The sequence below is a fragment of the Chiloscyllium plagiosum genome, unplaced genomic scaffold, assembly GCF_037043375.1.
Source record: "Chiloscyllium plagiosum isolate Xiang-an unplaced genomic scaffold, Cpla_swu_hap1 HiC_scaffold_11, whole genome shotgun sequence".
Taxonomy (NCBI): Eukaryota; Metazoa; Chordata; class Chondrichthyes; order Orectolobiformes; family Hemiscylliidae; genus Chiloscyllium; species Chiloscyllium plagiosum.
Genome location: NW_028270149.1, coordinates 55,873,842 through 55,892,023, shown reverse-complemented (window position 1 = coordinate 55,892,023; position 18,182 = coordinate 55,873,842). Strand labels below are relative to the sequence as shown.

The window sequence follows — 18,182 nt, the reverse complement described above, 5'->3', positions numbered from 1 at the left end:
AAATTAGCTTTCCAGATTGATGTATTTGAAACATATTGTAGAGGTTGATGCACATTGGCCCCAGATTTTTTTTTCCGAAGCGAAATCGTCAACGTCCGCCGGAATTTTGCAGTCTGGTTTATTTCCAAATTCCCCATGTATTCCTGCATCTCTAATCAAAGTGCGATACAGTGGGCATAACGGATTAGACGTGGCAGACCAATGTATGGATGCAGTCCGTATCTTTGATTGACTCATTATTTTGATAATTCAAGCGCAGAGCTACATACATTTCCCTGTCTATAGACAAGATTTTAACCTAAATTTATGCATGCGAAATTGTACGCTGCAGTGGACATGTTGGTGAGTTCCCCTCAACTAGAGAAGAAATATTGCGCGTTAAATTGATGACGGCTCAATTTGAAGGCTGAGTCTTTGGCGAATGACATAATAGCCAATCTCCGTAATCCATTAAATTTAAGGATTAAATTAAGGTTTAAGGAACAACATAATCACATTTTCGTTTTGTAATTAAATATATGTAAGAAAAGACGTTAACACATCCAACTACTCAACAGTTGAGTTTTGCTGCCCAAAGCAATTTTCACATAGATTCAGATAATTGTAATGGTGAAACAGTTGGCTGTTGGAACCAACGACCCTTCAGTTGAGCAGTGTGACTTAGTCTCATTTTTTTTCCTCCTTTACCCATAACCATGCACATTATTTCTATTGAAATGATCATGTCATAACCTCTTGAATTCCTCCATTCAACTTACCTCCCTTACACTTCCAGGCAGTGCATCCCATAGCCCAATCATTAGCAGTGTGAAAAAAAAGCTTTATTTTCTCACATCATATTTCAAAATTCATGCACACTTATTCTTGATCACTTTGTGAGCAGGAAAATCTCCTTTTCTCTGTCCAGATTTTTCATGATTTTAACAAATTCAATCAAATGACCTCTTAATCTTCATGAAAAATGTACCAACTTTTCCCAATATACCTTTATAAATTAACACTTTTCATTCCTGAACCATTATTGTAAATCTATTTTGCAACACATTCATATTTTCCCAGAACTGTACATAATGCTCCAACTGAGGTCTAACCAGTTTCTTATATAAGAGCATCATTGCTTCCTTACTCTTGTCCTCTTTTAACCCTATTAATAAAATGAGGATACTGTATGCTTTATCTCTTGATCTCTCTATCTGTCCAGCCACCTTTAATGACTTACTCATATAATATACTCAGGTCTATCTGATCATTCACACCCTTTCAAGTCTGCCTTTTCTTTTATACTGTCCTTCCACATGTTTCTTCACATTGAATTTCATCTGGCACCTTTCTGCCCATTCAATCAACTTGACAAGATCATTTTGAAATGCTGTGCAGTCCTGATCAATGTTTACAACAATTCCGAGTTTTGAGTCATCCACAAACTTTGAAATTGTCCCCTGCACTCCAAGATCTGAATCACAAATATAAATCAGGAAAAGGAAAAATCCTATATGAACCCCTGGGGAACTCCAACCTGAGAAATATCCATTCACCATTACTGATTCCTATTACTGAGCCAATTTTGTATCCATGTCACTACTGTCCCCTTTATTCCACATTTTTTTTTTCACGGCTGTTGTGTGGTTCTGTATAGCTGGTTTTGGAAATCCGTTACAACTATTACAACAACATGACCATCATCGATTCTCTCTGTTGGCCCTTCAAAGCATTGCAGCAAGCTAGGTAACATATTCCTTTATGAAATCCATTCTGATTCTTCCTAATTAACCCTTTGTCCATGTGATTATTAATTCTAAATGTTTCAAGACATTTCATCACTATTGAAGTTAAACATGCGAATAAGAAACAACATTAGGCCACTTGACCCTTCAAGCTCGCTCCATCATTCTATAAACTCATGGCTAATCTGCTTTTGACTTCACCTGTATGTTTCTGCATATCTCCAATAGTCTATCATCCTACTGATAATCAAGAATCTATCTACCTCTGACTTTAAAGATTCTGCATTCGCTGCCTTTTAAGAAAGGAAATTCCAAAGACTCTGAGCACTCTGTGTGAAAAAATGTTTCCTCATCTTCGTTTTAAATTGGCGCCCCCTTATTTTTAAATGATGATCCTCAGTTCTAGATTCTCCTAACATTTCAACATTCAGCCCAGTTAAGTCCACTCAGGATCTTATGTGTTTCAAGTAAGTCACCTCTGACTCTTCTAAACTCCAGAGGATACAGACTAGACTGTCTAGCCTTTCCTCATAAGGCAATTAGCTCATTTCAGATAGTAGAATAGTAAATCTTCTCTTCCTAAGTATTAACATCCATCCCTTTGTGGTTACCAGTATTGTACACAGCACTCCAGATGTGGTTTCACCAATGCCCTGTATAACTGATACATAGCCTCCCCACTGTTGCATTTAATTCCCCTTGCAACAAGCCATATTATTCTATTCCCGTTTCTGATTACTTGCTATCTCTTCATATTAATTTGCTTTGATTCATGCACTGGGACAGCCAGATCATGCATCTAGGAGGTCTACAATCTCTCACCATTTAGATAATGTGCTTCATTTTTATTCTTTCTGCCAAAATGAACAATTTCACAGTTTTCTACATTGTGCTCCATTTACAGATCTTTACCTACTCACTAAACCTGTCTATATAAGTTTGTGGGCTCCTTATGTCCTCTTCATAACTTACTTTACCACCTATCTTTGTGTCATTAGCAAATTTAGTTACCAAAGCTTGATCTTTTCATTCATTATGCCCGAAACGTCGATTCTCCTGTTCCTGGATGCTGCCTGACCTGCTGCGCTTTTCCAGCAACACATTTTCAGCTCTGATCTCCAGCATCTGCAGCTCTCACTTTCTCCTTTTCATTCATATCACTTACATAAACTGTACATAGATAAGACTCCAGTCGGACCCCATCATTTGTGACAATCTCCCAACCTGAAAAAGACTCTCATATTTTACTTCCTTTCAGCCAACTAATTTTTAATCCATTCCAATATTATCCCCTGCATCATGAGCTTTCATTTTCTGCAATAACCTTTGATGTGGAACCTGATCAGATGCTTTCTTGAAATCTTAATACAATCCCTTCACTGATTCCTCTTTATGTACATCACAGATTCTTCAAATAACTCCAATAAATTAGTTAAATATGGTTTTCTCAAACCTGATAATCAGGTCTACCTGATTACCTTGAACTTATCCAACTGCTCTGCTGTAATGTATTTAATAGTAGCTTCAAACATTTTCCCTTTGGCAACCGTTAAGCTAACAAGCCTATACTTTCCTGCTTTCTGCCTTCCTCCCTTTTTGAACAAACAGACTGATTTGTAATTAATAGGCTTCTGAACAAGGGCGTAATGTCTAAAACTTTCCAGTCCTGCGGTCCCACCCATGAGTTCAGGGCAGACTATGATCATGGCAAATGCCTATGCAATTTCCCCTCTTTCTGTTCAAAATCCATGAATGCACATCATTAATAAACCAAGATTTAATGAAGGTCGAAATTGGGGTTGCATGGTTCTTAAAATCTTTCTTGTCTCAGCAAATACATTTAATGCTGAAAATGTGTTGCTGGAAAAGCGCAGCAGGTCAGGCAGCATCCAGGGAACAGGAGAATCGACGTTTCGGGCATAAGCCCTTCTTCAGGAAGAAGGGCTAATGCCCGAAACGTCGATTCTCCTGTTCTCTGGATGCTGCCTGACCTGCTGCGCCTTTCCAGCAACACATTTTCAGCTCTGATCTCCAGCATCTGCAGACCTCACTTTCTCCTCAAATACATTTAATGTGCAATTTAAATAATCAGTTACCTTCAGAATTGTATCTTTTATCTTGTATTGTTTTTCCTCATTCAGACTCCCAGTATGTATCTCTTCACACTTCTTGGCATTAACTTTCATTTGCTACATGTCTGCTTATTCCACCCGCTCATCAATGTCTTCTGTTAATGTTTTCTTGGAATATCATTTCTAAATTCCTTCCCACCCAGCAGAAATTGAACCGACTGGTCAATAGTTTATTATTGTATTATTTTTCTACTGTTCTTGAACATCATTTGCAAATCCCCTGTCCTTTGAAAGTATCCTTGTTTATAAGGGAGAATGGAAGATTATAGTCATTTTGCACCCTTACTACCCTCTGTATCCACAGACAAGTTTGATCTGGTCCTGGTAACTTACCAACTTAATGCAGCCAATATCCAATACCTCCCTTCATTAATGTTTTGGCCCATTGGTGTCTTTCTCTTTCACCATAACTCTCAACATTTTCTTCTTGGGTAATGACAGATGCAAAGTAGTCCTTTAATACCATGCCCTCTTCCTTCATGCATTTCTTGGTTGCCAAATGACCTTGTATCTCTTTTTAGGACCCTTTATAACTTACATTTCTATAGAATGCTTCTGAATTTCCTTTGTTATTGGCCAGTCACTTCTTATTGTTTATAATTGGTGATTTTGTTTAATTTTGCAGTTCTTTTTCTGCACTCAGCTTGGTTCTTACTTGCATTCTCATTCTAACATTTTAGAGTCATAGTCGTAGAGATGTACAGCATGGAAACAGACCTTTCAGTCCAATTCGTCCATGCCGACCAGATATCCCAACCCAATCTAATCCCACCTGCCAGCACCTGGCTCATATCACTCCAAACCCTTCGTACTCATATACCCATCCAGATGCCTTTTAAACGTTGCAAATGTTCTAGCCTTCACCACTTCCTCTGGCAGCCCATTCCACGCATGCACCACCCTCTGTGTGAAAAAGTTGCCCCTTAGGTCTCTTTTATATCTTTCCCCCTCACCCTAAACCTATGCCCTCTAGTTCTGGACTTCCCACACCCCAGGGAAGAGACTTTGTCTATTTATCCTATCCATGCTCCTCATGATTTTATAAACTCTTTATAATCACCCCTCAGCCTCCGGCACTCCAGAGAAAACAGCCCTAGCCTATTTAGCGCCTCTCGATAGCTCAAATCATCCAACCCTGGCAACACCCTTGTAAATCTTTTCTGAACTCTTTCAAGTTTCACAACATCCTTCTGATAGGAAGGAGAACAGAATTGCATGCAATATTCCAAAAGTGGCCTAACCAATGTCCTGTACAGCTGCAACATGACCTCCCAACTCCTGTAATACTCTGACCAATAAAGGAAAGCATACCAAATGCCTTTTCACCATCCTATCTACGTGTGACTCTACTTTCAAAGAACTATGAACCTGCACTCCAAGGTCTTTTTGTTCAGCAACACTCCCTCGGACTGACCATTAAGTGTACAAATCCCACTAAGATTTGCATTCCCAAAATGCAACACCTCCCATTTATCTAAATTAAGCTCCATCTGCCATTCCTCAGCCCATTGGCCCATTTGATCAAGATCCCATTGTAATCTGAGGTAACCTACGCTGTCCACTACACCTCCAATTTTCGTGTCATCTGCAAACTTACTAACTGTACCTCTTACGCTCACATCCAAATCATTTATATAAATGACACAAAGTAGTGGTTTGTCTTTGATTGGTCAGGATGTTGCCTGATGAATAATGAATACATAAACAAACTCTACCAAAGGGCTCATGTGGTAGTGGCAGCATCCCTTCCTTTGAACCAAGAGTTCTAGTTTCAAGTCCCATCTCCTCCAGAGCAGTGTAATAACCTGAACAAGTTGATTAACAAAGATATCTCGGAAAGTCTACATCGATCCAATCAGGCACACTCATTTCATACAGATAAAATATTGTTCTGCTTTACTTTTGTCTGTTTGCAAAGTGGCACGGTGGGTCAGTGGTTAGTACTGTTGCCTCACAGCACCAGGAACCTGGGTTCTTCCCACAGTCCGAAGGTGTACAGGTTAGGTGAATTGGCAATGGCAAATCGCCCGGAAGGTTCAGGGGTGTGTAGACTAGGTGCATTAGTCTGGGGTAAATGTAGAGTAATATGGTAGGTGAATGGGTCTGGGTGGATACTCTTTGCAGAGTTGGTGTGGACCTGTTGGTCCAAATGGCCTGTTTCCACACTGTAGGGATCCTATGATCAGTTCTAAGTGTTCTGGTAAGTGCAAAACAAAAAGCTTTAACATAATGTTCTCATTTGTCAGCTATATTCAATGAATTCTGTGAGAAGGATAGGATGGCAGAAACCGTACTCAAATGTGGCAAGTTAAAATCTTACCACTATTTCTGTGCACTGCATCTGATATTACAATTTCAATTTCAGTTTGCTCTTTTGTTCATCACATGCAAATTTAGGCACATCCTTTCAATTCCTCTTTCAGAATTGGTCATGTCCTTGAGAAAGGAGACATTTGTTTATCTATCTTTCCAGTAATTTTGGGTCTGCTTAACACAGAAAATGATTCAACATTCTTCTCTTAAAAGCAAGAGTGGTATAGTGCGGATGAAGCAGTAATAGGTTACTGAAGGAGGTGGCTCGAGAAATCGTGGATGCGTTGGTGATTATTTTCCAGAGTTCGATAGATTCGGATCAGTTCCTGCGGATTGGAGTGTGGCTAATGTTATACCACTTTTTAAGAAAGGTGGGAGAGAGAAAGCAGGAAATTATAGACCAGTTAGTCTGACCTCAGTGGTGGGAAAGATGCTGGAGTCTATTATAAAAGATTAAATTACGACACATCTGGATAGTAGTAACAGGATAGGTCAGAGTCAGCATGGATTTATGAAGGGGAAATCATGCTTGAGTAATCTTCTGGAATTTTTTGAGGATGTAACTCTGAAGATGGACGAAGGAGATCCAGTAAATGTAGTGTACCTGGACTTTCAGAAAACTTTTGATAAAGTCCCACATAAGAGGTTAGTGAGCAAAAGTAAGGCACATGGTATTGGGGGCAAAATACTAACTTGGATTGAAAGTTGGTTGGCTGATAGGAAACAAAGAGTAGTGATAAACGGCTCCATTTCGGAATGGCAGGCAGTGACCAGTGGGGTACCCGCAGGGATCAGTGCTGGGATCGCAGCTTTTTACAATATATGTTAATGCTATAGAAATGGTATGAGTAATAACATTAGCAAATTTGCTGATGATACTAAGCTGGGTGGCAGGGTGAAATGTGATGAGGATGTTAGGAGATTACAGGGTGACCTGGACAAGTTAGGTGAGTGTTCAGATGCATGGCAGATGCAGTTTAATGTGGATAAATGTATGGTTATCCACTTTGGTGGCAAGAACAGGAAGGCAGGTTACTACCTAAATGGAATCAATTTAGGTAAAGGGGCAGTACAGAGAGATCTGGGTGTTCTTGTACACCAGTCAATGAAGGTAAGCATGCAGATACAGCAGGTAGTGAAGAAGGCTAATAGCATGCTGGCCTTCATAACAAGAGGGATTGAGTATAGAAGCAAAGAGGTTCTTCTACAGCTGTACAGGGCCCTGGTGAGACCACACCTGGAGTACTGTGTGCAGTTTTGGTCTCCAAATTTGAGGAAAGACATTCAGGCTATTGAGGGAGTGCAGCGTAGCTTCACGAGGTCAATTCCTGGAATGGCGTGATTACCTTACACTGAAAGACTGGAGCGACTGGGCTTATATACCCTTGAGTTTAGAAGACTGAGAGGGGATATGATTGAGACACATAAGATTATTAAAGGATTGGACACTCTGGAGGTAAGAAACATGTTTCCGCTGATGGGTGAGTGCCGAACCAGAGGACACAGCTTAAAAATACAGGGTAGACCATTTAGGACAGAGATGAGGAGAAGCTTCTTCACTCAGAGAGTGGTGGCTGTGTGAAATGCTCTGCCCCAGAGGACAGTGGAGACCCAGTCTCTGGATTCATTTAAGAAAGAGTTGGATAGAGCTCTCAAGGATAGTGGAATTAAGGGTTATGGAGATAAGGCAGGAACAGGATACTGATTAAGGATGATCAGCTATGATCATATTGAATGGTGGTGCAGGCTCAAAAGGCAGAATGACCTACTCCTGCACCTATTGTCTATTGTCTAATAAAAACAATGGTGTTCACATGCAAACCATCTGTACTAAAGAGGTCTCCAGAGCCAGCCACAGGATTCTAACTGTGCCCACTCCCACCCTAAACTGCTCTATTCTCATATATCTAGGCTCTCTTGCCTATAGTATCGATAATAATGCAGATACTATTATCTCTGCTGTGTTGCTTACCAGATTTTTCCCACAAAATCCATTTATTGTTTAGATGAACTCCTGAAGTTTCTCTGCTGCTCTTAATTGAAGATTTTGACATTTAGCATGAATATATATCTTGTTCTAGATGTGAGTTTGCTTGCTGAGCTGGAAGTTTGGTTTTAGATGTTTCATCGCCATACGAGGTAACATCATCAATGAGCCTCCGGTGAAGCGCAGGTGTTATGTCCTGTTTTCTAATTATGTGTTTAAATCTCTTTGGTTTCATGATGTCATTTCCAGTTCTTTTTCTGAGAGGCTAGTAGATGGGGTCCAAATCGATGTGTTTGTTGACAGTTTTCTCTACTGCAACATCCTCTGAGAAAAAGAACCGGAAATGACATCATTGACCCAAAGAAACCTAAACACATAAATAGAAGGTGGGACATCGCTTCACCGGAGGCTCACCGATGTTACCTAATATGTTGACGAAACCGAACCTTCCAGCTCAGCAAGCAAACTCATCATCCAGAACCTCAACCTGAGGTACAAATCTTTTCAAAACTCATTAATGTATACCTTGTCCTTATTCATCCTTCCAAAACATATATACTCACATTTCTCCAATTCAAATTTCACGTAATGCATACTTGCCCATTCTTGAGCTGTATGGTCATGTTGAATTTATATCTCCATCTACACACTTGTGTTTGTTTATGTGTAGTGAAACTGCTACAATAGCATTGTTTTTTTTTAATGTTTATCTGACTTATTTTTCACTATCAGTCATGTTTAATCACTTTCTCCTGCTTACATTATTTTAAATTTATTAGTCAGTACTGTGATCGGTGACTCCTTGTGCAATGCAGTATATAATCATTTTAGTGATTTACATTATTTAATTGCCTAGTATTTACAATATGGACTGTCCATTTATGGACTGACAATTTCCATTTGTCAATATAAACAATAATTGTCCCTTCGTTTGGACAGTTATTGTTTATATTGATAAATGGAAATTGTTCTCATTGTAATAATCCAACTTGCACTATTTTCTCATAATTAAATGATTGAATTATGGACTGTGATCTCAGTATGATGTTCTGTGGTGACACAAATATAAACATTACACCTGAAGTCCTTACCCGGGGGGTCTGTGAGAAGGTTGTGAAGGGTCCACCAGATCGGCATCTTTCAAAGATATTATTTTAGTGAACACTCCAATTAGCTACAATAATTCTGTTGCACTCTTCCTAGAATGTGCTTTCACTAAATTGCATATGGTGAAGCCAGAAAGAAACAAATGAAATAGACTTATTGGTGTTGAAGAACCAGAGACCCCCCTCCTCTCTCTTTCCTCCCCAAGAGCTGTTGGTGACAGTTCAGAGCTGAATCTTTTCTTTACCACACGCAGTACAGTGGAGGTTATCCTGCCACTGTGTTTAAATTGAATAAGGGAAGCAACAGGCTGATGTCATTTGATATCCGTTTCCTTGGGTAATGGACTAAGAATTACCAAGTGTTCGGTCAACATTCAATGACTTAATCTTTGTCTCCATGTGCGGCTGACTTCTGTTTGCTGGTGACACTATTAACAGAGCCAGGTTTAGCATGGGCACTTGATGAAACTGCTTCTGGGAGCTGGGGCCTGCGGCCCTAGCAGTATCATTGATCTAGGGTACAAACAAATATGAAAATTAATACATTTAAAATTGAGAATACACTGTTTTACTTTGGGACATATAAGTATGTGGCTCAGGTGTACTCTGTATTTGGTAATCCATCTATTGGTTTTCTGTTGTGGGATCTTGCTCTGTACGAATTTGCTGCTGATGTTTTAACCAACTGCAGGACCTACTTAGTTCAGAGTCCAAATTTCACTTGAAGTAAAACAACAAGAATAAATATTGGTGTTTCATTGTATAATTTTGTTTTTGTACAGGAAAGGTACTTGTTTCAGTGGGTCCGTGAATTTTTGGTAAAACGGGAAGTCTCAGATGTCTGTGTATTCCTATCTTAGGTCATTACTGTCCATTGTGACTATTTTAAGAGACGTTCTTACTATAAATTTCTTTGTACGTTCATGAAACCACATGTCTGAATGGTGTAATTTCTAATCAGATGTCGTCGAAATTCTGATATCCTAAATTTGATCCCCTCCAACAATTCTGTTATGGTTCATCTGTTACATATAAGTCCTTCAATCTGATTCCCTTCTCCAATTGCATTGCGATCTATGTTTATGTTCATGTGATCTTGTTACTAGGGCTCTGAATGTCGCTATGTGATTGGCATTAGTGCCAATGACGAAATGACAGACGTCTGTATCTGCAGTTCCAGTTGATTCTGATCACATTGTGGGCACAAAAGGCAACAGATGAGGACATTGATTCACTTCTGCAAAAAACACTTCAGTTTACATGGAAAAGGCTGAGGCTTGTTTCAGTGATGACCTCAAGACTGTAAGTCCTAAATATTGCTTATTAATAGCTGTAGTAATAACCCAGTCACTTTAAATAGTTTTAGACTTTCAGAATGCATATCCAACAGCTTCAAGTGCATGATTAGTGGCTTGCTGAATTTTGTAATCGCAACATAACTTGTAACACTTTAGTAACTAAATTTCAAATAAATTCACAAGATATTGAACCTGGATCAGGATGCTTTTGTATTATACATGGTTTTAAGTGTTGTGCTCAAGTATTCCTCTTGCATTTATATAGCAGCAAGATTTAATGTAGTTTTAAGAGTAGTTTATTCCAAGTGAGTGCCTGGAACTAATCTTTATAGATTTGTGCGGGGTTTTGAACTATTTGAAAATCACTGGGGTGTTCTTAATTCGGTATTCTCTGTGGGCTTTATAATTTGTTATGCTTGTTTATTTATACAGTCCAGCTAAATAAGGACAAAAGTAAACACTGTAGTTCTGGAAATCTGAAAATCATAAAAATGTTAGTTCATCTATGCAGTGAGAAATCGAATTAAAGGGTAGAATTATAGTGGAAGATTTCCCATGCTTGTGAGGGGTTGGGGTTTAAAATTTCAAAAGGTTATGACATGTCGGAAACCAACATGATCCTGCTTATTACAGCATATAGGATCTTAGACACGTACAGCACAGAAACATACCCTTCAGTCCAACTAGTCCATGCTGACCAAATATCCTAAATTAATCTAGTCCTGTTTGCCAGGACTTGGCCCATATCATTCTAAACCCTTCCTATTCATATACTCATCCAGATGCCTTTTAAACATTGTAATTGTACCAGCCTCCATCACTTCATCTGGCAGTTCATTCCATACATGCACCACCATCTGCGTGAAAAAGTTGGTCCTTGGGTCCCTTTTACATCTTTCCCCCCTCACCCTAAATCTATGCACTCTAGTTCTGGACTCCCCCACTCCAGGGAAAATACCTTGTCTATTTACCCTATCCATGCTCCTTATGATTTTATAAACCTCTATAAGGTCACCCCTGAGCCTCCATTGCTCCAGGGAAAACATCCCCAGCCTATTCAGTCTCTGCCTATAGCTCAAACCCTCCAACCCTGGCAACATTCTTGTAAATCTTTTCTGAACCCCAGCTTCACAACATCCTTACTAAAGCAGGGAGACCAGAATTGCACACAATATTCCATAAGTGGCCAAAGCAATGTCCTGTATAGCTGCAACATGACCTCTCAACTCCTATACTCAATGCTCTGACCAATAAAGGAAAGCATACCAAATGCCTTCTTCATTGTCCTATCTACATGGGCCTCCACTTTCAAGAAACTATGAGCCTGCACTCCAAGGTCTCTTTGTTCAGCTATGCTCCCTCGGGCCTTAACATTAAATGTCTAAGTCCTGCCATGATTAGCCTTTTTAAGTTAAACTCCACCTGCCACTCCTCGGCCTATTGGCTCATCTTATCAAGTTCCCATTGTACTCTAAGGTAACCTTCTTTCACTGTACAGTACATCTTAAATTTTAGTGTTATCTGCAAACTTACGATCCATAATTGTACCAGCCTCCACAACTTTCTCTGGCAGCTCATTTCCATACGTGTACCACCCTCTGTGTGAAAAAGTTGCCTGTTAGGTCCCTTGCACATTTTTCCCCTCTCACCCTACCTTCACACCCAAATCATTTATATAAATGATGAAAAGCAGTGGACCCAGTACCGATCCTTGTGGCATACAACACTGGTCACAAGTCTCCTGTCTGAAAAGCAACCCTTCACCACCACCCTTTGTCTTCTACCTTCGAGCCAGTTCTATTTCCACATAGCTAGTTCTCCCTGTATTCCAAGTGATCTAAACTTGTTACCAGGTAAAAACAATGACTGCAAATGCTGGAAACCAGATTCTGGATTAGTGGTACTGGAAGAGCACAGCAGTTCAGGCAGCTTCTGAGGAGCAGTAAAATCGACGTTTCGGGCAAAAGCCCTTCATCAGGAATAACAGCAGAGAGCCTGAAGGGTGAAGAGATAAGCTGGAGGAGGGTGGGGGGTGGGGAGAAAATAGCATAGAGTACAATAGGTGAGTGGGGGACGGGATGAAGGTGATAGGTCAGGGAGGAGGGTGGAGTGGATAGGTGGAAAAGAAGATATGCAAGTAGGACAAGTCATGGGGACAGTGCCGAGCTGGAAGTTTGGAACTAGGGTGAGGTGGGGGAAGGGGAAATGAGGAAACTGTTGAAGTCCACATTGATGCCCTGGGGTTGAAGTGTTCCAAGGCGGAAGATGAGGCGTTCTTCCTCCAGGCGTCTGGTGGTGAGGGAGCGGCAGTGAAGGAGGCCCAGGACCTCCATGTCCTCAGCAGAGTGGGAGGGGGAGTTGAAATGTTGGGCCATAGGGCGGTGTGGTTGATTGGTGCAGGTGTCCTGGAGATGTTCCCTAAAGCGCTCTGCTAGGAGGCGTCCAGTCTCCCCAATGTAGAGGAGACCGCATCGTGAGCAACGGATACAATAAATGATATTGGTGGATGTGCAGGTAAAACTTTGATGGATGTGGAAGGGTCCTTTAGGGCCTTGGATGGAGGTGAGGGAGGAGGTGTGGGCGCAAGTTTTGCAATTCCTGCAGTGGCAGGGGAAGGTGCCAGGATGGGAGGGTGGGTTGTAGGGGGGCATGGACCTGACCAGGTAATCACGGAAGGAACGGTCTTTGTGGAAGGCAGAAAGGGGTGGGGAGGGAAATATATCCCTGGTGGTGGGGTCTTTTGGGGGGTGGCGGAATTGTCGGCAGATGATTTGGTTTATGCGAAGGTTGGTAGGGTGCAAGGTGAGTACCAGGGACGTTCTGTCCTTATTACGGTTGGAGGGTTGGGGTCTGAGGGCGGAGGTGCGGGATGTGGATGAGATGCGTTGGAGGGCATCTTTAACCACGTGGGAAAGGAAATTGCGGTCTCTAAAGAAGGAGGCCATCTGGTGTGTTCTGTGGTGGAACTGGTCCTCCTGGGAGCAGATACGGTGGACGCAGAGGAATTGGGAATACAGGATGGCATTTTTGCAAGAGGTATGGTGGGAAGAGATGTAATCCAGGTAGCTGTGGGAGTCGGTGGGTTTGTAAAAAATGTCAGTGTCAATTCGGTCGTCATTAATGGAGATGGAGAGGTCCAGGAAGGGGAGGGAGGTGTCAGAGATGGTCCAGGTAAATTTAAGGTCAGGGTGGAATGTGTTGGTGAAGTTGATGAATTGCTTACCAGTCTACCATGAGGAATCTTGTCAAACTCATTACAGAAGTCCATATAGATCATGTCCACTATTTTGCAGTCATCAATCCTCTTACGTCCAAAAACTCAATCATATTAGTGAGACATAATTTCCCACGCATAAAGCCATGTTGACTACCCCTAATCAGTCTTTGCCTTTCCAAGTACATGTAAATCCTGGCTCTCAGGATTTCCTCCAACAATTTGCCCACCACCAATATCAGGCTCACTGGTCTATAAATCCCTGGCTTTTCCTTACCACCTTTTTTAAACAGTGGCACCATGTTAGCCAACCTCCAGTCTTCTGGCACCTCACCTATGACTATTGATGATACAAATATCTCAGCAAGGAGCCCAGCAATCACTTCCCTAGCTTCTCTCGGAGTTCTAGGGTAAACCTGATCAAGTCCTGGGGATTTATCCATGTTTATGCATTTTAAATCATCCAGCACCTCCCTCTCTGTAATATGGACATTTTTCAAGATGTCACCATCTATTTTTCCCACATTCTATATCTTCCATGTCCCTCTCCACAGTAAACACTCATGCAAAATACTCATTTAGTATCTCACACATCTCCTGCAATTACACACATAGGATTCCTTGCTGATCTATGAGGGGCCCTATTCTCTCCCTAGTTAACCTTTTGTCCTTCATGTATTCATAAAATCCCTTTGGATTCTCCTTAACCCTATTTGCCAATGCTATCTCATGTCCCGTTTTTGCCCTCCTGATTTCCCTCTTAAGTATACTCCTACTGCCTTTATGCATAATGGGTGCATTTTTGTAGGTGTCCAAATAACCACTGTGGGAATTTTAAACCTGTGGAAAAACAACCAGAAACATATTTAACCCAGTATGTTTTGCTTTAGGCTAAGCTTCCTGAAAGAAGGTCAGAGAGCCCAGGAGAATTGATGATTCTATGAAACCGACTGGCTTTAAATACAGTATAGCTTCTTCTTTGTCTGAGTAACAGGACTGTGTTCACATGACCTGATCTGACAGTGCGTTCCAACCTCTGAGATTATTTCCAACGTTTTGGAAATTGAGTCTTTCTTTGACCTTGTCTCGCCTTGATCTGCACTTTCTTGCTGTCAGCATGGGTACAGTTCATGCAGTTCTTTCTTGAATATGTGATGAAGAATAAGAGCAGCAACAGCATCAGGACCAACAGCAGCAGCAGCAGCTTCCTTATCCTCAAAAACTTCCACTCCGGAGGGTGGAGCAGTATCCGTAATAAAGTATTGAGGCAGAACTTTTTCAACATGTTTGAACCCCAGTATCTCAGAAACTCAGAGACTTTTGTGGCAAGCTTTTGCTTAGGTTTGTAGCTTCCTCAAACAATGGGCATGCATTGCTAGTGACAGTAAAAATCACTACAGCCCCAAATTTCTTTACCTTCGATCCCTATGAGGAGCCAGGAGGTAACACCTGCAAGATTTCACAATGTACTGTGTGCAGGTGCATTCCCCAGTGACCAATCCCCATGTTTGCCAGGGTTGCCAATTACACACTATTTCCAACTGAGCAAGAGGGTTCAATTTCAACAGGTTCAGTTGGAGGTTTTCATAATATCTATCCAAAGTATCCTGGAGGTTTCTGTGATACCTTGATAATACACTGATTGCACCTCTGAATGAAGTTAGCGGATAGGCTTGTCTCCAAGGAGCTCTCATTTAAAAAGGTGACCAATAATACCTGTGACTGAGAACTCTTAACACTGACACAGAAAAGCCATAAGCATGAGTAATCATTCTGAAGTTACTGGGGGACTAAAGATGCAAAACAGGTGTTTGTGCAGATTTGGGGATGCTGTTTAGTATGGACCAGCAAAGTGTTCAGAATGGTCATGGTCTGCTGCGTCTTGCACAAATAGTGCTGCAAATAGAGTTGGAGCCGTTATCAATGTCCCTGTGCATCCACAGAATTCAGTCTTTTTTTAAATAGAATGAAGAAATCATGAGGGGCATGGATAGGATAAATAGACCAAGTCTTTTCCCTGGGGTCGGGTAGTGCAGAACTAGAGGGCATGTGTTTAGGGTGAGAGGGGGAAATATAAAAGAGACCTAAGGGGCAACTTTTTCACACAGAGGGTGGTACGTGTATGGAATGAGCTGCCAGAGGAAGTGGTAGAGGCTGGTACAATTGCAACATTTAAAAGGGATTTGGATGGGTATATGAATAGGAAGGGTTTAGAGGGATATGGGCCAGGTGCTGGCAGGTGGGACTATATTGGGTTGGGATATCTGGTCGCCATGGACGGGTTGGACCGAAGGGTCTGTTTCCATGCTGTACATCTCTCTTCAAATACAAAGTGAAAGGACCATTTAATTTGATTAAAGAAGAATACTTAAATCAAAGCTGAAAAGCTATGCTTAGAGCCTGTTTCCAAATTTCAGAACAAAACTGAGCAAGCACGTGAGTTAGCTAAAAGCATTTGAAAAAGGTGCTCAACAAAAATGAAAATTAGACCAGACAAAAAGCTGAAGTTCAAAATTTTGTTACAGGTGACTTTAGATTTAGTATTATTCCCTGACTCTGGTGGACTATTAAATGCAAGGTCTATTGGACATCAACCTGATGTGAATTATCTAGTTACTTCTCCCAGATACAAAGATAGAATCAGCAATTAGGTGATGTGAACAGGTGAAGAGACTTTATAACAGGGACTGAAGTCGAGAGAAAGATGTACTTATAGCAGTGAAAAAAGTAAGGAGTGAAATAAAAACAGATGTGAGAACTTCTGAAGGTTAAATCAGAAATTGAAATTTTACAAGTTGACTCTCCGACAATCAGGTTGGAAAACAGAGAGAAACTTAAAAAGCTAGATAACAATTTATCTTCCAGACTGTTATCGAACTAGCTTACAAAAGCTACTACAGAATTATAAATTAATTTGTGGTAATAGGCCAAGAACACAGTTTTGGCTGTTCTTAACATTAATGTGGAGAATGTGTTACCTGTAGGAAAAAAAACTCCTTCACAGACTTAGTCTAGAGAAAATAGCTCAAGTGAGAAGAGATTAAATTCACAACAGACAATCACATTATTGAGCTGGGCCATAGTAGCTGGAGCTCATCTTATTGTATCAATGCCAAAACCAAATGGGTCACAAAGATTCTATATTGATTATAGCAAAGTCAACATTGTAACAAAAGCAGGCTCATATCCTCTTCTGAAATTTAAAAGATTGCATTGAATTAATTGAACATGCACAATTTGTAACAAAAATTGGAATGCTAGAAGGATATTGCCAAATTCTTTTGATTGGTAGAACCAAAGAAACAATGGCTTTTGTAACTCTGGATGGACTTTATCAGTGCAAAGTCTTACCATTTGGAATGGAAAATGCACCAGCAAAGTTTCAAGAATTAATCAATAATTGAACTATTATATAACTGTGTTTACATAAAAACCGAAAAAACTGAGAATGCTGTAAATCAGAAACAAAAACAGAAATTGTGGGATAAACTCAGCAGGTCTGGCATCTCAGAACTAGAAGGGTCACTGGACCTGAAATGCTAACTCTGATTTTTCTGCACAGATGCTGCCAGATCTTCTGAGCTTTTCCAGCAATTTCTGTTTTTGTTTGTGTTAATTTAAATGTTTGGCTGCTTTTAGCCAAAGTAGGAAGAAATTGAATGGCTACAAAAGGCCAATTTGGTTATAATTCCCACTAAGAGTGAATTTACCAAAACAGAGGTGACCTATTTCATCCACACTTGGGACAGTACCAAGCCACACCTGGAGAGGTGAAAGTACTGGCTTTTTTTGGATCTTCCTGTGGCTGGAACAAAATGTAAAATTTTGTGTTATGTTGACATGAGTAGGTTTTAGTCCGGTTATACTAAAATTTAGCATTTTTGACTATTTTAAAATAATTTTTGAAAAAGTCAGTAGATTTGAACAGATGCAAGAATGTCAAATTGCCTTTGAAAAGTTGAAAGTTGTACTGACCACAACACTGGTGTTAACCATGCCACATTGTGAGAAACCATTCAAATTGGCTGTCGATACCAATGACATAGGTGTGGGAACTGTTTTACTGTAGGATGATAAAATAGTGATTGAACAACCTGTCAGTTATTTTTCAAAGAAACTGCATGCCAGCAAAGTAATCTACAGTGGAAAGGAGACATTCAGTTTTGTGACAGCCCTACATCACTGAGATTTACATCACCAATAATATGGAAGAAACTGTTATTAAACAGTTATGGACCACAATCTTTTTTTTTTAAATTCTCAGGACAAGTATTTACAATTTCCTTGATGGAGCTTCATGTACCTGGATTAGAAAATGTTATAGCAGAGCTCTATCGAGAGCATGTATGAAAGACACTGTGTGATGTGGTGTGTATATATTTATGTACAATGTGGTTGCTGTGTAACA

The 18,182-nt window shown here is 40.4% G+C and overlaps 1 protein-coding gene across 6 annotated transcripts in view; it reads left to right on the top strand.

The window, feature by feature from the left end:
• LOC122557198 (ATP-binding cassette sub-family C member 5-like) overlaps window positions 1-18,182 on the top strand; it is a 190,985-nt gene that overhangs the window by 5,747 nt on the left and 167,056 nt on the right. For 5 of the 6 annotated variants that reach the window (XM_087992080.1, XM_087992077.1, XM_087992079.1 and 2 more), the window contains exon 2: window positions 10,369-10,564. The exons of the other annotated variant lie outside the window; for it this stretch is intronic. In XM_087992080.1, the coding sequence (XP_087848206.1) occupies window positions 10,523-10,564 (42 nt within the window). In that variant the 5' untranslated portion in view covers window positions 10,369-10,522. The remainder of the gene's footprint in view (window positions 1-10,368; window positions 10,565-18,182) is intronic. 6 annotated transcript variants of the gene reach the window in all.